Source organism: Salvia splendens, chromosome 9 (genome assembly GCF_004379255.2).
Source record: "Salvia splendens isolate huo1 chromosome 9, SspV2, whole genome shotgun sequence".
In the NCBI taxonomy this organism is placed as follows: Eukaryota; Viridiplantae; Streptophyta; class Magnoliopsida; order Lamiales; family Lamiaceae; genus Salvia; species Salvia splendens.
In genome coordinates, this window is record NC_056040.1 from 12554651 (window position 1) to 12575787 (window position 21137).

The 21137-nt window shown below is 35.6% G+C and overlaps 3 protein-coding genes across 3 annotated transcripts; all 3 read left to right on the plus strand.

Annotated features, from left to right (window-relative positions):
* Positions 1-10358: 10358 nt before the first annotated feature.
* Positions 10359-10861, plus strand: LOC121748285 (auxin-responsive protein SAUR20-like). Its single transcript, XM_042142537.1, has one exon. It carries the CDS (start codon positions 10477-10479, stop codon positions 10753-10755), a length of 279 nt encoding a protein of 92 aa, XP_041998471.1. The 5' UTR covers positions 10359-10476; the 3' UTR covers positions 10756-10861.
* A 3506-nt stretch (positions 10862-14367) lies between these two features.
* Positions 14368-14942, plus strand: LOC121748286 (auxin-induced protein 15A-like). Its single transcript, XM_042142539.1, has one exon. The coding sequence runs from the start codon at positions 14534-14536 to the stop codon at positions 14798-14800; it is 267 nt and encodes an 88-aa protein (XP_041998473.1). The 5' UTR covers positions 14368-14533; the 3' UTR covers positions 14801-14942.
* A 1034-nt stretch (positions 14943-15976) lies between these two features.
* LOC121747035 (RNA pseudouridine synthase 7-like) lies at positions 15977-21137 on the plus strand. The gene is made up of 12 exons (XM_042141016.1): positions 15977-16161; positions 16250-16293; positions 16382-16459; positions 16986-17086; positions 17283-17370; positions 17945-18023; positions 18578-18660; positions 19012-19077; positions 19217-19273; positions 19777-19905; positions 20160-20398; positions 20875-21137. The coding sequence occupies exons 1-12, from the start codon at positions 16065-16067 to the stop codon at positions 20975-20977; spliced, it is 1164 nt and encodes a 387-aa protein (XP_041996950.1). The 5' UTR covers positions 15977-16064; the 3' UTR covers positions 20978-21137.

The following is a 21137-nucleotide window of genomic DNA, read 5'->3' on the forward strand; positions in this document are numbered from 1 at the left end:
ATTTTTTAAAAGTCTATATATACACAAAATACATTTCTTCATTTAACCACTAACAACTCTTTCTCCATATGAACTTAAGATTCTCTCTCCCACCAAAATAGTTGCTCATTTCAGCTCGATTTGTACAAGAATGGCCATGCGACAAATGCTGAGACGGTCTTTATCTAGCGAGAGAAGATCAGCTTCATCAAGAAACAAGGTCTCAAAGGGCCATGCTGCTGTCTATGTAGGGGAGAGTGAGAAGAAGCGTTTTGTTATTCCATTGTCGCATTTGAACCACCCCTCATTTCTGTTTCAAGCTGAGGAAGAATTCGGGTTCATTCATCCCATGGGCGGCCTCACCATCCCCTGCAGCGAGGACTTATTCATTGACGTCGTCTCTGCCTTCAGCAGGACATGATGATATAACATAAATGTTTTAGGAGAAGCACATTTTTGTAGATCAGCCTTTAGAGATGTATATAATGACAAGATGTGAACATACTTAACCATTTTCAGATGCAAGACTCTGGTGTTATATCTTGACAGGATTAGCTTAAAAATCTACTGTCAGTGGATTTTTTGAAATTTCAAATTCTTAACTTGCAATAGACATGAAAGAAGTTTATATGCTATTATCTCTCAGACTTATTTGCAATGTCCAAAACGTCATTGTATATGTTCTAACATTGTGTTTTTTAGACCCTTACAATATCTTTTTCTTTACTACTATCGAATGTTGGAATACAGAATCATATGATTCCTCATATTTTCAATAATAAAATCAACTCTACAAATCTTGATTGTGATCTTATAAAAAGTAGAAAATTCATCACTAACAAAGCAAGTATATCCACTTGTAGTAAACACAGCATATCTCCTTATTGCAACCATCAGCAACAGCTTTCCATAATACTATTAGCTTTTCTTTTGAGCTAGTTTTTTGTTTCATTTCAGCAGAGTTCGACTTTGTACAAAATGGCTTTCCGACAGATGATGAGACGACGGTCTTTTTCTAGTGAGAGAAGATCAGCTGAAGTCCCAAGGGCCATCTTGCTGTTTATAGTTTATATTAGTGAGAACGAAAAGAGACGCTTTGTCATTCTATTGCCGTACTTGAATCACTCTTTGTTTCAAGACAAGCTGAGAAAGGATTCGGGTTCTATCACCCTATGGGAAGTTTCACCATCCCCTGCAGCGAGGACTTATTCGTTAAAGTCTCTGGCTTGGCAAAACATGTACAAAATATGTTCACGAGAATCACCATTTTGTAGATTAGCATCTTAGAAATGCAGTCAATGACAAACTACAAATTTAAATGAAATTTAGTAAGCCATTTTCAGATTGCCAAAATCATTATGTGCTTGTATACATTAGCTGTTATTTCTAGAAAAAATATATCCTTCTGAATCTTTAAGCATTAGTTCTATCTGCCACCAGAAACTAGATAACCACATGATTCTGCATTCTGACAATCAGTATTCTAAATAAAATGACTGATAAAACTTGTACAAATGTGTCATGATTTTATAAGGCAAATGCAGATGAATTTTAAGATATAACAGCATATAAACTTATTTAGTCTGTGTTGCAAGTTTATCAGAAGATTAAGTTGTTTAAAAGAGCCATATGAATTAAGGAAACAAAAGTTTCTCAATAATATGTTTCAGTTTACACTCTAATGTATTCTCAGTGGATAAATTTTCTAATCTACAAAATTCTACTCCTAAAACACCATTTCTATAAATTATCTTGTACTCAAACCGGAGATGAAATCTACAAATAAGTCCTCACTGCAAGGGATGGTGAGGCCACCCATCGGGTGATTGAACCCGAACTCTTCCTCAGCTTGAAAGAGCAATTCTTGAAACGAAGGATGGTTTAAGTACGAGACTGGAATCACAAAGCGCTTCTTTTCATTATGACCAACATAGACGGCGACATGACCTTTTGGAACTTCAGCCGACCTTCTTTCATTGGACAAAGACCGTCTTAGAATCTGGCGAATGGCCATTGTTTGAAACTTTTTTCAATTTAGAATGAGATGAGGAGAAAAGTTATGAAAGAAATCAAGAAAGCTAAAGAATATGTTGTTGATGGGTTGAAATTGAGAAAGTGTTGTATATATAGATGGAAAAGAAATACTATTACATGATAACATTCCTATGGAAACTAGATTGGTTAGAAAATTAATGGATATGTTGTGGGTATGAGAGTTGGGAAACACAATCAAATGGATTATCACATGGACTTGTCTCTAAACCACACAAACATATTTCTCAAGAAATCAAGATTTTGAATGCCATTGTTATCAACAAACTAGTACAATGTAGACCTCATCAGCCCCCACATAAACCAAATTATAGAATAAAATATGTCATCCTTATAAATTAAGTCACATTAGGACATTAATAATCACATGATTCTGTTTTTTGTTTGTTGAGAACATAATGCAAATTTAAGAAAAAATATATATGTGAAGTACTGTTCAAATATTGGACCATAATAATGATATGTTTACAAACAGCACACAACCGTATGAATTATGAGTCTGGTATAACTAACTTGTACAAATTTTCATCAACCTAAATTTCTGATTGATGGTTGTTATTGTTTGGATATCAATTTCTGATTGTCAATGTAAACAACCTATATTTCAAAGATTGGACCATTTTGGAGGCTGTGTTCACAAACCACTCAACCAGATGAATTACTAATCCAACATTCAAATTTATTATGTCTATAAAATTTATTTTGTAGGACTTCATTTATAGGTGTGACATAAGTATTTTATACTACTACTACTACTACTACTTATTTGGTTTATATATGGGGCAGATGATGAGGTCTACATTGCAAGAGTTAGTTGGGAACAATGACATTCAAAATCTTGATTTCTTGCTAAATATGTTTGTAGACAAATACATGTGATCGATGATGATCCATTTGCTTGTACTCCTAACTCTAATACCCACCACATATCCATTAGTTTGCTAACCAATCAATTTCCAAAGGGATGCAATATTTCTTTTCTATATATACAACACTTTTATTCTCAACTTCTATCCATCAACAAGCCTTCAGATTCCTCATCTCTCTTAGTTAATTTGAAATTCTTTCATAACTACTCTCCTCATCTCATCCTAACTTCAAAAAAGCTTCAAAAAATGGCCATTCGTCAGATTCTAAGACGGTCTTTGTCCAATGAAAGAAGGTCGGCTGAAGTTCCAAAAGGGCATGTTGCTGTCTATGTTGGTCATAATGAAAAGAAGCGCTTTGTAATTCCAGTCTCATACTTGAACCATCCTTCGTTTCAAGAATTGCTCTTTCAAGCTGAGGAAGAGTTCGGGTTCAATCACCCGATGGGTGGCCTCACCATCCCTTGCAGCGAGGACTTATTCGTAGATTTCATCTCTGGTTTGAGCACGAGATGATTTATAGCAATGGTGTTTTAGGAGTAGAATTTTGTAGATTAGAAAATGTATCCACTGAGAATACTTTAGAATGTATACTGAAACATATTATTGAGAAACTATTGTTTCCTGAATTCATATATATGGATCTCTGAAACAACCAAATCTTCTGATAAACTTGCAACAGAAACTAAATCAGTTTGGATGCTGTTATATTTGAAAATTCATCTGCATTCCACTTAGGCAGATAGGTATACACTCAACTTAATCTTCTTCAATTATGACCTCGTGAAAATAATTAAGCTATTGAAAAATCAGTGTTAATTGGCAACTTTAACAGAATAGTAAGAAGTGTTCATAATAATACACTCTCTTTGCTGACGTTTTGGAGCACTAAAAATTACTAAAGTTTCATAATAATACATTCTATCATAAAATTGATCCCACCTAGAGAAAAAAAAATTTGCCTTAAATAAAAAGTTTCTATGTTTAGGGGCGGACCAAAAAAGGAGTTTTTATTTTTAAGGGACGGAGGGAGTATTACTTATAAAACTCTATTTCACATGAGTAAATATATTTACTTAGAAATTTTGACTACTGTTTCTAGCAATTCTCTCATTTCTATCTTCTTTAGCCAGCTTGAAGGGTATCACCAAATAAGACTTTTATCTTTGTTTGTATTTTCTGTAATGATGGATGAATCATAAAAAGGATATGTAATTTTAAGCCTTATAGTGGAATGTAATAGCTACAAATTTTGAGTAAGTCCCTCACTAGAACTATGTTGAATCACATGATTTTCATTATTGTTTTTAAAAACACAAGAGATTTCAGAAAAAAAGGAGTCAATTCGGAAGCCTATCGTAATTATGGATTAAATTTGTTGATCTTTTGAGCTATAAGATCGTGATGCAAAATTTTCGAAATAAAGGATTTTTGAAATTTTTTCCTATTTTTTCTTATTGTTTCTCTTACAATATTTATGAATTGGCAGAATTTCCCTAGTATTCACCACAATTTTATACTCTCTCCGTCCCTTTGTAGCTGTGCACGGTAGCTGAGTCATTTTCTTTTTTGGAAAAAGTACTTTACTCTTTCTTATTTTACTCTCTTCATCTCTCTACTTTTTTCGTTTCTATTTTATACTTCTTTTACTTTACTCATTTAAAACAATTTTTCTTAAATCACATGTTTCTTTACTTTACTCATTTAAAACAATTTTTCTTAAATCACACGTCGAAAAGAAATGCATTTACTATAGAGGGAACAACGGAGGGAGTATTCATTTTTACTCCAATTATATTTCATCCACCGTCACTCCACCCTCAGTCTCCTCCACCCCCTCCTCCCCGTCGCCGCTCCACTCTTCAATAATAAAGTAGTACTCCCTCCGTCCTACATAATTTGGGACACTTTGACCGGGCACGAGTTTTAAGAAATGTAATGAAAAATGAGTTGAAAAAGTTAGTGGAATGTGAGTCCTACTTTTATATATTAGTTTTATAATTAAATGTGAGTATGAATGAGTTAGTGGAATGTGGGGTCCACTACCAAAAATAGTAAAAGTTAAATGAGTCAAATTATGTGGGACGACTTAAAATGGAAAACTGGGTCAAATTATGTGGGACGGAGGGAGTAATTCCGAAATTGCTAGGCTTGTAAAACAAATATTCCTAGATTATGACTTTATAAAGAAACCTTCCAGAAGGATAAAATCGCATGTACCGATAATAGCAAACCAGCATAATGAAATCAAGGGGTTTTTTCTATTTTTGTTCTAAACCACAACTATCATTCCTCGTTTGTACTGGAATTTTTTTTTGGTTCCGGATTTGGGAGAGACGCATGACCCTCATGCGTCTCCTTTTAATGAGACGCATGACAATTATGCGTCTTTCATAAAGACGCATGAGGGTCATGCGTCTCTCTTTTTTTCCGTTTTATTTTAACGACGCATGAGGGTCATGCGTCTTAGAAAGAGACGCATCTCCCTCATGCGTCTTTTATATTTTTTAAATTTCACCAACGACGCATGAGCGTCATGCGTCTTAGGAAGAGACGCATGAGGCTCGTGCGTCTCCAATTTCGAATTAAAGCAGCAGCGAAGGCAGTAGCCTCCTCATTCACGCAAACAGAAAGAGAACTGGCCGAATTTGGCGATTTTTTCCTTTGTCATTCGGCTAAGAAGACGATTTCCACTCGTGTTCCGGTAATTTTCGTTCAATCCTTCAACCTTCCTTCCTTAATTGTTGTTAATTTGCATAGTTTGTTTAGATTTCCCCTAATGTTTGTAAATTAGGGTTTATAACAAATAGCTCCATTTTGGTCGATTTTTTTGTTGTTTAGTTAATTGTAATGGATTTTAGTGGGTAAATTCATTGTATTGTATATTATTGGTTGTGTTGTGATTTTAATTGTGTTGTAATTTGGTTAAAATAAGTGATTTTGTAATGTAATTTGGTTTAAATAAGTGATTTTGTAATTTTAATTGTGTTGTAATAGCTCCAATTAGGGTTTAATTGTAATGGATTTTAGTGGGTAAATTCATTGTGTTGTGATTTTGGTTGTAATTTGGTTAAAATAAGTGAAGACTAACCGGAACAAAAAAATAAGATTAGGTGTGTACAAGTGAATTATCAGGCCTTCTAAAAACTGTTCTATAACCTAACACATTGCACTTGCAACCCTCTATCACTTGTTGTTCTCTTGTTATATTATGTTATTTGTACATGCCATTGTGAGTTTGTAATTGTTGTTTTGTGAATATGTACTTAGATTAGATGGAGACTTCAAGTTCTAGCGGACATTTATTGTATGGACCCGAAGACCCGTCGGTCTTAAATATGCAAAAAAAATCACATTTCAAATAAACTTATGAAAGAGGGAACAACCCAAGTATTTAAAGTCCGAAGGACTGAAAGTAAGACTTGGGACGTCGAAATTCACGAGAATGTTAGATATTGGCTTGACGTCTTTGGTTTCAAAGGCGTGATCGATTGTGGGAAGCCCATGAAGGTGGACAATGAGCTGATCACGGTGTTGATTGAGCGTTGGAGGCCGGAGACGCACACTTTCCATCTACCGATCGGTGAGGCGACGATCACCTTGGAAGATGTGCAAGCCATTTGGGGCTTGAGGGCGGAGGGTCGCGTCTTCACAGGGCGTGACTATCATGACAACTTTCCTGATTGGACCAACAAGTGCCGCGATCTGTTGGGATGGATACCAGATACTTCCACAGAGACAAAGCAAGGCGGTTTGCTGATGACCGCGCTGATCAACCAGACAAGGATGCCTCTGGGTGATGACCTACCTACGTACGTATACATCTAAAGGGCACGTATCCACGCCCTAATTTTATTAGGAGGTCTCATTCTACCGGACACCACAGGGTGTAAGGTGCCATTTATGTGGTTGAATGGGCTTGGGGATCCGGAAGAGGTGAAGACTATTAGTTGGGGAAGTGCGACATTGGCTTACCTTTATCATTATTTGTGCGAGGCTTCCATGGATAAGAGAAAAGAGTTGGGCGGGCCCATGATCCTTCTGCAGCTATGGGCGTGGGAAAGAATGCCCACATTGAGGCCTGCGTTCATAGGACCAGTTGTGCACGAGCCATATACACCATGTGGCGCTAGGTATATATCTAAATATTTATTTATTAATGCATATTGGGTTATTTTCTTACATAAATTTTATGTATAGGTGGAAAGGAACAACGCAGATAGGAAATGCTCCCATCCACCAAACACAATCTCTAAAGCCCTTCTCCGTGCATACCATGCCTTCTTATAACTGATTACCACATGAAATTTGTCATGAACAAAATTTCTTACGGCTGCGGCACTGAACTCGGCATTTTTTAGCAACTGATGGCGAATACACAAAGCAATCATTGGTGATGAAAAGTTAGCATGTCCTCTATCATTACGATGGCCTTCACAACTATGGCGTCCCCGCCACTTCCTAATCTCCCACATATCATCATGGGCCATGTGTGTAACAGAAACTTACCATCGACATTCATTCGCTTTTTCAGCGTCGGTCTCGCTGATAATAGCTGTCCCATCTTCTGTCCTCCCTGCTGGATATTTGCACACGGCATGCCACCTTCTTAATTTGCTCTCAACCACCCTAAATTGCCGGTGTTGCCTCAGACTCCACATAGTAATAGCAGTCTTCACATGCAGCTTGCTATCAAATTTTGTTCCCCCATTAATCCGATATGGGTGTTTTTCATCCCAGTACATGGTACTGCGTTCATTACCAACTTCAGGTGCCTCAGAAGGACCACTCGGCAGTTTGCGAAAATAGTTCAACCCAGTGTGCACGTATTATGGAAGTGGTTGTTCACCTTGCACGACGGGTTTATACACTACCTCCTCATCACTAGAGTCAGCACCGGAATCATCACTTAAAATATCATCAGACGATGATGACGACAATTCTGGATCATCAAGGTCTCCTCGTACAACATGAACATCAGCATGCTCTTCTACAGTCTCTTGAGTATTCAATCCAACATCAGCAGCATCTGCAACATCTGTTTGCTCATTCATACCGCAATCCATGCTCAAAGGTTCAAACCTCGTAGATGATCCAACACCATGATCAACAATTGGTGGGATGAAGACATTTCCAACGGACGAATACTCAACAAATAATTCAATATGCCGAGTAGAATTTAGAGCCGAATTGAACATAAAAAACACACTTTGATCACTGTCAACCGCAGTACATACATAACTCGTACCGGTACCCAAGAAACAATGCCTCCAAGATATTTCGATGAAGTGTTGGTTTGAATCTATTCTTATCTTAGCACATATCATTGTAACTAATTCAGATAATGAAACACATGAATCCAATACGATGGAAGCTCTCGCACGAGGAGGATCATAACAAATGCTCACTTGAGGAAGTTGATATATTCTACCACCCCAATATAAACTCACAAATACTTGCATGATTTCTGCAAAAATATATATACAAACCAACAACAATTAAAGACAATTTTTTTCAATAAACCCTAATATAGTAAGTACACAATAAATTTATCACAAACCCTAATAATATGCAAATAAACAACAAATACGGGAGCAATGCTGAAAGATTGAAGGAAACTTACCTAAATATGAAGGGAATCGCCAAGAAATCGCCAAGGAAATCACAAGTTTTGTCTTCCCCTCTTTCTCTCGCGTATTCTGCCTATTCTGCCTTGGGCACTGATTTAAGCAAGTTAGAGATGCATGACGCTCATGCGTCTCTCCCTAAGACGCATGACGCTCATGCGTCGTTGGTGAAATTTAAAAAATATAAAAGACGCATGAGGGAGATGCGTCTCTTTTTAAGACGCATGACCCTCATGCGTTGTTAAAATAAAACGGAAAAAAAGAGAGACGCATGACCCTCATGCGTCTTTATGAAAGACGCATAATTGTCATGCGTCTCATTAAAAGGAGACGCATGAGGGTCATGCGTCTCTCCTAAATTCGTAACAAAAAAAAAAGTCCAGTACAAACGAGGAATGATAGTTGTGGTTTAGAACAAAAATAGAAAAAACCCTCAAATCAAGAGTTTCATTTACAAAAATTTTCATTTATTTCAAAGTCCTTAAAAATGAAATCGTAGATGATGCCTGGTCATTTCATGTTCGATTGATTAAGGGGCAGGAGGAGAGTTGAGGCAACGAAGGGGGAGGAGGAGGAGGATGAGTGTGAAGGCGGCGGTGATTTGCCGTGATTTACAAAATTGTGGCGAAAATATTCAGGGTAATTTGATCGATTCATTATTATTGAGAGAGAAATAATAAGAATAGAAAATATATAAAAATTTGAAAATCTCTTATTTCAAAAAATTCGCATGCCAAGAGCCCACAATCTCATATTTGAAAAGGTCAACAAATTTAATCTCAAATCTGAAAGGCTTACGAATTGAGTCCTTTTTTTCCGAAATCTCCGACTTTAAACACATAACAGCATCCAACATATTTTAGTTTCTGCTGAAAGTTAATAAAAAGACTTTGGTTGTTTGAGAGAGGCATAAGAATTAAGGAAACAAAAGTTTAATACTTATATTTGAGTGTACATTCATGTATTTTCAGTGGATATATTTCTAAAAATCTACAAAATTCTACTCCTAAAACACCACTGCTATAAATCATCTCGTGCTCAAACTAGAGATGAAATCTACAAACAAGTCCTCGCTGCAAGGGATGGTGAGGCCACCCATGGAATGATTGAACCCGAACTCTTCCTCGGCTTGAAAGAGCAATTCTTGAAACGAAGGATGGTTCAAATATGAGACTGGAATCACAAAGCGCTTCTTTTCATTATCACCAACATAGACGGCAACATGCCCTTTTGGAACTTCAGCCGACTTTCTTTCATTGGACAGAGACCGTCTTAGAATCTGGCGAATGGCCATTGTTTGAAACTTTTTTGAAGTTGGGATGAGATGAGGAGAGTAGTTATGAAAGAAATTGAAAATAAGAAAGGTAATGAATCTGTTCAAGGCCTGTTGATGGGTTAAAGTTGAGGGAAGTGTTGTATATATATAGGTGGAAAATAAATATTGCATCTCTCTTTGAAAATAGAGATTGGTTAGCAAAATAATGGATATGAGAGTTGGGAAACACAAGCAAATGGATCATCACATGGATTTGTCTATGAACATATTTAGCAAGAAATGAAGACCTTGATTGTCATTGTCCCCAACTAACAATTGCAATTAAGTCCTTCCGATTTAATTATGAGTTTATGACCTTTGTTCGGACCAGAGAGGCATCAAAATTCATTATGTTGTTGCCAATATAGTTGGTAAGGTAACAATGTGTCACACCACATATCTCAAGACAAATCCATGTGATTCATCATGTGCTTGTGTTTTCAACTTAGGCATTATGCCCCCATTTGTATATCTACTTGTTATTCTCTTTCCATTTCAATACACACCATTTCTCAAAACTCTATATATACACAATACTCATTTCTTCATTCAACCAATATCAACTCTTTCACCATATGAACTTAAGATTCTCTCTCCCACCAAAATAGTTGCTCATTTCAGCTCGATTTGTACAAGAATGGCCATGCGACAAATGCTGAGACGGTCTTTATCTAGCGAGAGAAGATCAGCTTCATCAAGAAATGAGGTTTCAAAGGGCCATGTTGCTGTCTATGTAGGGGAGAGTGATAAGAAGCGTTTTGTTATTCCATTGTCGTATTTGAACCACCCTTCATTTCAAGAATTGCTGTTTCAAGCTGAGGAAGAATTCGGGTTCAATCATCCCATGGGCGGCGTCACCATCCCCTGCAATGAGGACTTATTCATTGACGTCGTCTCTGCCTTCAGCAGGACATGATGATATAACAGAAATGTTTTAGGAGAAGCACATTTTTGTAGATCAACCTTTAGAAATGTATGTAATGACAAGATATGAATATACTTAGCCATTTTCAGATGAAAAACTATGTTGTATTTCTTGGCAGGAATAGCTCAAAAATCTATGTCTTTGTGGATTTCTTAAAATTCCAAATTCTTAAACTTGCAATAGACATGAAACAAGTTTAGATGCTATTATCTCTCAGACGCATCCGCATTTTTCCAAAACGTCGCTGTATATGTTCTAACATTGTGTTTTTAGACTCTTAAGCATCTTCTTTACTATACTATTGAATGTTGGAATACAGAATCATGTGATTCCTCGTATTTCCAATGATGAAATCGACACATTATTCTAACTCTAAAAATCTTGATGGCGGTCTTATGAAAAAGTAAAAAATCATCAGTAACAAAGCAAATATATCCACTTGTAGTATTAGCCACTGCCCAAATTCCAGAAAAAAGTTCATTTTTGATCAACTATATATATACACAACATTTTTACTTATTGCAACCATCAGCAGCTTTCCATAATATTATCAGCTTTTCTTTCGAACATGTTATTTCGTTTCATTTCAGCAGAGTTCGACAGATAACGAGACGGTCTTTGTCTAGTGAGAGAAGATCAGCTAAGTCCTAAAGGGCCATCTTGTTGTTTACATCGATGAGAATGGAAAGAGATGTGTTGTCATTCCATTGTCGGACTTGAATCACTCTTCGTAAGAATTGCTGTCTCAAGCTGAGAAAGAATTCGGGTTCTATCATCCTATGGGAGGCCTCACCATCCTCTGCAGCAGGGAATTATTCATTAAAGTTGTCTCTGGCTTGAGCAAAACATGATTAATGTACAAATATGTTTAGGAGAATCACCATTTTGTAGATCACATGATTCTGCACTCTGACAATCGATGGTTCTAAAGAAAATGTCTGTGATAACACATATGCAAACGTATCATGATTTGATAAGGCAAATGCAGATGAAACAGCATCCAAACTTATTTAGTTTTTGTTGCAAGTTTATCAGTAGATTTTGATTGTTTAAGAGAGCAATATGAATTAAGGAGTTTCTCAATAATATGTTTCAGTGAACATTCTTATGTATTCTCAATGTGTACATTTTCTAGTCTACAAAATTGTACTCCTAAAACACCATTGCTATGAATCATCTCATGCTCAAACCAGAGATGAAATCTACAAATAAGTCCTCGCTGCAGGGGATGGTGAGGCCGCCCATCGGGTGATTGAACCCGAACTCTTCCTCAGCTTGAAACAACAATTCTTGAAACGAAGGATGGTTCAAGTATGCAACTGGAATCACAAAGCGCTTCTTTTCATTATCACCAACATACACAGCAACATGCCCTTTTGGAACTTCGGTTGACCTTCTTTCATTGGAGAAAGATCGTCTCAGAATTTGGCGAATGGCCATTGTTTGATACTTTTGTCAACTTAGATTGAGAAGACTGGTTATGAGAAAAAATCAGAATCAAGAAAGCTAAAGAAGTTTTTGAAAGCTTGTTGATTGGTGAAGTTGTGAAATGTGTAGTATATATAGGTGCACAATAAATGTTGAAGAATACAAATTGATGAGCAAAAACCACAGATGAATAAGTGGTGCCTATAAAACTTGGAAAACACAACCACATGAATCTGTCCATCAATTTTGAAGTAGATATGCCACATTTGATCAAATCAACAGCTCATGTGATATGTTTTCTCTGACTATTTGATTTCTGTGTGGGGCATTTGAAAGGGCCATGTAGACTTGGATGGCCTCATTCAATGCTTTCAATTTCTCAAAAATCTTCATTTTATTGCTTAATCATTCATGGACAAATCCATGTGATTACTCATGTGCTTGTGTTTTTCCAAATTTCATAGCCAACACTAGTCAATTTTTCTATGATCCAAAGGGATGCATTATTTCTTCTGCACCTATATATACAACACATTTCTCAAGTCCAACCATCCACAAGCCTTCAATAAATTATTTATTTCCTACATAACAACTACTCTTCTCATTTGTAGATTTCATCTCTGGCTTGAGCAGAAGATGATATGTAGCAATGAAGTTTAGGAGTAGAGTTTGTAGATTAGAAAATGATCCACATAGAATACATTAGATTGTACACAAACATATTATTGAGAAATTTTTGTTTCCTTAATTTCAAATGGCTCTCTTAAACAATCAAAATCTTGTTCTAAACTTGCAACATAAATGAAATAAGTTTGGATGCTGTTATATCAGCAATTTATTTACATATGCCTCAATCAAATTAAGACAAGTTTGTATATAAACATTAAGTCGAAAGTCTAGTAGAAAATGATACTAATAAGAGGGAAAAAGATACGTAAAATTAGACAAATGCTTGTGCTTTTAAGGCCCCTACTCTCACTTATTCCACAAACAGACTTTAGATTGCTGATACAAACTAGATTTTAGATTAGTTGTTTATTTACTTAGAAAATTTGACTACTAATCGTCTCCTTTCTATCTATCTTGTTTAGCAACTTTGAGCAAAACATCTCTACAGATTTTACAGGTCATATCTAAGTTTTTTGTTGAGTTTAGTTTTTAGATAAAATGTTTCTCCTTTAAAATTCTGCTCCTAGAACTCACTGCTACATATCATCTCATGCTCGAGCCAGACATGGTTCAAGTATGCGACCGAAATCACAAATGAAGTGCTTCTTCTCGTTATCACCATCATAGACGACAATGTGCCCTTTTGGAACTTCATCCGGCCTTGTTTATTGGACAAAGACTGTTGTTTGAACCTTTTCTCGGGTTAGAATGAGAAAAAGTGTTGTATATATAAGTGCACAAGAAATGTTGCATACCTTTGGTAATCATAGAAATTTTGACAAAGTGTTGGCAATGAAATTTGGAAAAACACAACACAAACACATGAGAAATCACATGGATTCGTCCATTAATGATTGAGCGATAAAATGAAGATTTTTGGGATTGAAAGCACTGTTTGTTCCAATCCAATTCTACATGGCCCCCTCTCAAAATGCTTCACAAAAATAAATAGTTGCAGAAAACATATCACATAAGCTGTTGATTACTTCAAATGTGGACCATTCTGTTTTTTGTTTGTTGAGAAAATATATATGTGTGAAGAGTGAAGTACAGTTCGAAAATTGGACAATAAGAATGATATGTTTACAAACAGCACACAACCATATGAATTATGAGTCTGGTATAACTAACTTGTACAAATTGTTAACTGTTTGGATATCAATTTCTGATTGTCGATGTAAACAACCTATATTTCAAAGATTGGACCATTTTGGAAGCTGTGTTCACAAACCACTCAACCAGATGAATTACTAATTCGACATTCAATTTTTTTATGTCTATAAAATTTAATTTGTAGGACTTCATTTATAGGTGTGACATAAGTATTTTATTATACTCCCTTATTTGGTTTATATGTGGGGAAAATGATGAGGAACAATGGCATTCAAAATCTTGATTTCTTGCTAAATATGTTTGTAGACAAATACATGTGATCGATGATGATCCATTTGCTTGTACTCCTAACTCTAATACCCACCACATATCCATTAGTTTGCTAACCAATCAATTTCCAAAGGGATGCAATATTTCTTTTCTATACATACAACACTTTTATTCTCAACTTCTATCCATCAACAAACAAGCTTTCAAATTCCTTAATTTCTTAATTATTTTGAAATTCTTTCATAACTACTCCACTCTTCTCTTTCTAACTTCAGAAAACATTCACACAATGGCCGTTCGCCAGATTCTAAGACGGTCGTTGTCCAATGAAAGAAGGTCGGCTGAAGTTCCAAAAGGGCACGTTGCCGTCTATGTTGGTGATAACGAAAAGAAGCGCTTTGTGATTCCAGTCTCATACTTGAACCATCCTTCATTTCAAGAACTGCTGTTTCAAGCTGAGGAAGAATTTGGGTTCAATCACCCGATGGGCGGCCTAACCATCCCCTGCAGCGAGGACTTATTTGTAGATTTCATATCTGGTTTCAGCAGAAGATGATTTATAGCAATAGTGTTTTAGGAGTGGAATTTTGTAGATTGGAAAAATGTGTCTTTAGAGTTCATGTAAATGAAACACATCACTGAGAACCTTTTATCACCTTAATCTTTTGAGTTCACCAAGAATGAGTTTTTTTCTTTTAGTTTTCAAGTTCTTAAACCAAATATATGATTCTAGTGCATAAATGCGTTTGCAACTAGGAAAACTTGCAGATAACCTTGCTACTGATACTGGATCCAAATCCCATGGAACTAAGTAAGATAGTTATCATTAAACTAGGATATGTAGTTAAATTGGTAGAGCATTCAACTATTTAGAATGATGTATATAGGGTCATCATCTCCAATTTTGTACTAGTATAATTTTGTACTAGTATATAGAGTATATGTCAAATTTTGGTCCTAAACATATGATCAAAATGTGAATTTGGTCTAAAATATTCACTTTTTGAAAAACAGGTTCATAACAAATGAAATCCTTGTCGGATGGGTCTTTTTTCAACGGTTCCGTCAAAAAACTAAAGGTCATGCCAAGCGTTAACCGTTAGTTTTTTGACGGAACCATAAAAAAATGACTACTTCGGCGACATTTTCATTTGTTATGGACTAGGTTTTCAAAAAGTGAATGATTTGGACCAAATTCGTATTTTAATTATATGTTAAGGATCAAAATTGACCTTTACTCTAGTATATATATCCTAAATATTTTATTTTTATTCTATCAACTGTTTTCTTTATAAAATTATTTAAGTAATTTATAAACTGGATGGCATTTATATATAGTGGATGTAGCTCAACTGGTAGAGCATTCAGTTATTTAGAGTGATATAGGATTCAAATCCCATATCTTTTATTTTATTTATAAATCATTCTTATTTGTTGTGTAATCATTTTTATAATTTCTAAAATAAATGGATATTAACATTTCAATTGAATGTATGCTATCCTGGAAATAAATATTTTTCTGGAGCATATTCCCGGATAGAATTTTGTTGTTGACATTGCATACACAAAATTGTATTTATTGTCTGATTGGTATTGAATATTTTAGCATTGCCAAGAAAAAAATATTAGCATGGGCCACGCATTGGGCTCTAATTTCAATCTCTATTCAAATCTAACTTTTAATCTAAAGCCCGCATAAATTAAACAAGAATTCATAATAGTGAAGGCCTGCAACCATCATCTTTCAATTTCTCATTGAGATTGAGAATCCGCTTGATTTCTCAATTGAAGATGAAAGAGGATTTAGTAAACCTACTGCTATGAAGAGAAAGAGGAGCCAACCAGACGACACCATGGACATCGTCTGGCAAACTCCCGCCAATCCTCCTCAACGCCAAGACTACCTTTTCCGCGACGGTAATTCACTTCAATTCTTATCCCACGCCCAAAACCCCCACTTTTTTCTTCAATCAAATGCACTCATTTGCTTTCTGTAATTCAACAGGAGTAAGATATGTCAGGCCCTACTATTTCGAGTTCATTTCGCATGTGAGTCTGCTGCAAACGTTGGTGTTTGGTTTACTCTTTACCATTGCTCACTACTTATTCAACTGCAAGCTGGATTGAATGTGTGCAGGCAAAGAATAGATGGGCGGGGAAGACGATTGTCGATTTGTTTGCGGATGAATTTAAAGGCCGACCTCGCGATTACTATGTAACTAACTTTTATTTTTTTGTTCAGGTTTCATTTGGCTGCTTTGCGCTAACTTCCCTCTTAATTACCAAATTTTCTAATATGTATGATTCGATTCGGGCAAGACATGATTGGAATTTGGAAATAGTCTACCTAATTTGTTGATGTTGTGTTTGTCTTGTCACTAATGTGAACTTCACTTCATTATACTCTTTTATATGGTACTCGAATGTAAATTGAGCCAAAAAATACTTTAAATCTTTTTTTTCCTAGAGTTGGTTTGCAATGATTCTTGGATTTGTAGGGTTCCACCCTCACTCCCGGGCTGTTGATCTCCATGTGGGATATAAAAGATTGTGTGCATTTAATCTTTCTATTGGTTTGTAATGCTTTGTTATTATTGCCATACTTATCAAATAAATTATTATTTTGAATAACCCTGAGTTTGCAAACTGCTTTACATTAATTCTCGAGAATGGGATATGTGGATCATGTAACATTCACGTGTTTGCGCAAGTAAGTGGTTTATGCCATAAGTCGATGACAGGTGTCTGCAGTGAAAACTGGACGCATACAAGTTGATGGTCAGAAAATTCCTATATCATATGTAGTTCAGCCATCCCAAAAAATAAGCCATTTTCTGCATAGGTAATAATTTTGAGCCTTTTACTCATAGACATTTAGTTAATTTTGTGGTTTAATATTTGGAATCATTAATACTCTGTAACCTTTTTTTTATCATTTACTATGGCCATTTCGCCTTCTTTCTGTTTCTGTTAACTTTCTGTTTCTGTTATGTTGAAATTGTACTTAGACAGAGTAATTAATATTCTGACGGCTGTAGGCATGAACCACCAGTTATGGCTATGGATATCCAGATTATCCATACAGAACCAGATGTTGTAACTGTTTACAAGCCTGCAACAACTCCTGTAAGTGACTTCTACTGATAAGTTGGTTTCCATTTACTGGCTTTCATTCCCTGGCTGAGTTGGGTAGTAATATGATAAGTTGGTGGCAATAATAGGGCCCTTTTAGATATGTAAGCGGATGTTAGTTGATAGCTGTAGGCTCTAATGATGTGGTTTGATTCTCATTGATGAAATGATTAACAAGTGTCTCATATAGTGATCCGGAGGGTTGAAAACTGCGAAAAAGACTCATATTTGGTTCCCTTCTAGCTCTTTTCAGACTCATTTCTCTAAATATTTCACGCTCAAATCCTTGTTTTCAGAAACTCAGTTATATTTAAGTGCTGTGATTGAGCATGACTAGATCATTGATATTTTTTGGGTTTCTGATTAGTTCATAATGGCTATTCTTTTTATGTTTTTGATCAAGTGGGTTGTACATTTTGTTATATTATTGTACTTGTAGATTAGTTATTGGACTTTCATACAATTATCCTTTATCATGTCTGTGCAAGAGTTAGTTAGTTGGAGTCACTTTCTCATATTTTACAATCTGAATGATCCTTTGACTGAAATGGAACTCATTGCTATTTAGGTGCATCCATGTGGACAATATCGGAAGAACACAGTTGTTGGTATTCTTCAAGCAGAGCATGACCTGGCACCCCTATTCCGTATCCTACTTTTCATTGATTGGACTAATCAATGTTATCAATCCCGTATGGCGGCTTATGGCGGTTTGCCTAAAAACCGCCACAGGGATATGGCGTATTAGTATGGCGGATATGGCAGTCAAAAATTAAATAAATAAAATAATACTTACATATTTATATATAATTCAAAAATAAAAAAATATTAAAAATATAACATCTAAAACACTTTAAACAATTAATAAAGCATAATATACCACTCTAACCACCATGTTTCTTGCATAATGCCATATTGCTAAATGCAGTACACACGCAATGTTGTCAAATGTCGGATATGGCGGTGCTATGGCAGCGACATGGTGCTATGGCGTTTCCACCACCGAACGCCATGCCATAGCGCCATGGCGCCGCCATATCCGCTATTTGATAACATTGGGACTAATATGGAGAATTTTAGTAGTTTATCTACACGACTACACCCATGAAATTGCTAGTTGCTACACCATTTGTTTTTCTCTCTCTCCTACTTCATCTGCAAGTTTAGATTCTTCTTGGCATCCTTGACATTCAAATACCAGCAATTCATCGATTAGATCGCTTGGTCTCTGGACTTCTTATCATAGCTAGAAGTGCTTCCAAGGCCGATAGTTTCAGACAACAGGTTTGCAAATTTGGGCTTATATCATGTATATAGTATATTGAGAATAAATTAGTTAGTCTCTGTCTTAATTTGCGTTTTTATTGAATGCCGTACGATTTAAAGCTTAAACCTTCAGAGTGGAAAGTCTTTCAAAAAAATTAAACAATTTACCTGATACAGTGATACTTCTTGCCACTTGTGGCCTTTATATGTTATTGATAACCACATTAATTCTAACATGTCAATGAAGAGAGCAGTTTACTGTTTTAGTGTTTTATAACCCAAACAATATGTATACCACTACCACATGATGCAAATGATTTGAATGATCACATTCTGATGCGTGCTACTCTTGCATCTATTTTCCTTTAGATTGAATCAGGAGAAGTCAAGAAACAGTATATTGCAAGAGTGACAGGAGTTTTTCCCGAGGATGAGGTACTTAACTGCATGTTCTTATTGACTTGTAAATTATAATTTTCCTTGTTAAATAAATCTAAATCTTTCAAAAGATTTAATATGTCATACATGTATCATAAGTTATAATATGACATACATGATATGTTTTAATGTGCAGCAAGTTGCTGATGTCAATGTCAACTATAATGCCCGAGAAGGAAGGAGTACGGTTGAGGTAATAATTAAGTATTCTTCATCCTTGTTTATGGTTTTGAAGTTGTATATTGATCTTTGTTTGATAAAATTTAGCTCACCGCAAATGCACGAGTGCAATTGTGTGTACAGTAGACAACAAGGTTGTATCAACGTAGATTGAAGAAATCAAACAACAGATTACTGCTATCAAATTGCCTTTTGCTATCTAGACTATGGAACTAGGTTTGTGAATAAATTCCAAAGCAATAGTAAGGTGTCAATTAAAATCTATCTAACAAAAGGCTTAGGGAAAATCAAATAGGAGAAAGTTATTCTAGGGATTAGATTTCGATGGATACATCAAGCTCAAACTTTCTAAACTACATGGTATAGTACTATCTTTTTTTCTTGTTTTTTGTTTGCTCGTCTTATTACATTTATCTGGTAGCATATCTAAAATTGTATATGTGCCAAATGCACCAACTTTTATATTACTTTGTAGTTTTAGCACCTGGAAGCATCATGCCTTTGAGACTTATGCAGGTAGAAAATGGTCCAACTGGGAAGAGTTCTGCGAAAGGGAAGTCTGCTTGTACCAAATTTACTAGAGTTAGTACCAATGGAACACAAAGCATTGTTTTATGTGAGCCAATCACCGGCAGGACACATCAGGTAAAAAGACTAATACTGCCAACGGAAGTGTCTCTCATTTTAAATTAGTGAAAGAGTCTCTCATTTTAACATCTCTGATAATTGAAAGAAGTAATTTTTTAAAAAATTACATATGCATGCTAAATTTTTTTCATATTAAGGTTTTTATTAATGATCGACATGGGCAGTAACTTTAAAGGTTGAAAAACATATTCGCTTTTTTCATTTTCCTATCACAATATTTATATTGTAACATCAAAGTTCCTCTCTTTCAGATACGTGTTCATCTGCAGTATCTGGGGCATCCCATAGCTAATGACTTTCTCTATCTATCGGAAAGTGTTCCTCATCGTTCTATTGGAGGATTGAGTGCTGATAGAGCTGCAGCAAACCCAGGACTTCTCTTAAAGGTCAATCATTGTGAGATTAATGAGTCTGGTTCTGAAGATGAGTGCGCTGAAGATTTCAACATCGATCCTATGTGTACCAACTGCCCAGATTTGCCACCCAAAGGGTGAGAAACCGTTCTTGAATGGTGCAATGATGTTTTTCTATAAGCTCTGACATTTCACTGTTTTAAATATTTTATTGCCTCTTTGAGTGATCTTTTTTACACAAGAACACAACAAACAAGTATCTGACTTAACAACGACTGGTCATGATGTGTTTTTTTGCATTATGCATATGATATAGGTTATGGATCTCTTTCAAAACAAAAGCTAGTGCATCAATCTGACTAATGCTATATCTTAGTTGATTTTCTTTTTCTATGATATTCATTGCATTACAACACAATGGATTGACAGGTCTCGTAGATGCTATACAATATATCTTACTATTCTTAATTGTTGAAAGTGCTCGCTCCCTTTACTTGGTTGAATGACTTAACTGCTCTTGCTGAAAGAAGTCTATGTTCCTTGATTTTTTAATGCACTGGATCTTATTACATGGCTGGGCAATCAATTGACGACTACTGTTTTTAAAATGCAGATATGATATACATGAAGCAGGTCTATGGCTGCATTGTATTAGATACTCGGGCCCTGATTGGACGTACGAGTGTCCATATCCAAAATGGGCATCTCTTAGTTAGTTCTTTTTGTTTGTTTTTCTTTACATATTTGCAGTTGATAGAATGATTCAGTTAATGAAGGAACTGTCAACCTTAATGTAGAACTTCTGTATCTTTATACAAGCTCCATATATAGATATCCAAGATATAAATCATTCAGATGCTTGAAACATTTCATTCA

Bases quoted from the DNA above. Each gene is read 5' to 3' on its own strand.
- LOC121748285 (XM_042142537.1), top strand. From the start codon at position 10,477: ATGGCCATGCGACAAATGCTGAGACGGTCTTTATCTAGCGAGAGAAGA.
- LOC121748286 (XM_042142539.1), top strand. From the start codon at position 14,534: ATGGCCGTTCGCCAGATTCTAAGACGGTCGTTGTCCAATGAAAGAAGG.
- LOC121747035 (XM_042141016.1), top strand. From the start codon at position 16,065: ATGAAGAGAAAGAGGAGCCAACCAGACGACACCATGGACATCGTCTGG. The intron at 16,294-16,381 runs GTGAGTCTGCTG...GAATGTGTGCAG, and splicing joins ATTTCGAGTTCATTTCGCAT to GCAAAGAATAGATGGGCGGG. The intron at 18,661-19,011 runs GTTTGCAAATTT...ATTTTCCTTTAG, and splicing joins CCGATAGTTTCAGACAACAG to ATTGAATCAGGAGAAGTCAA.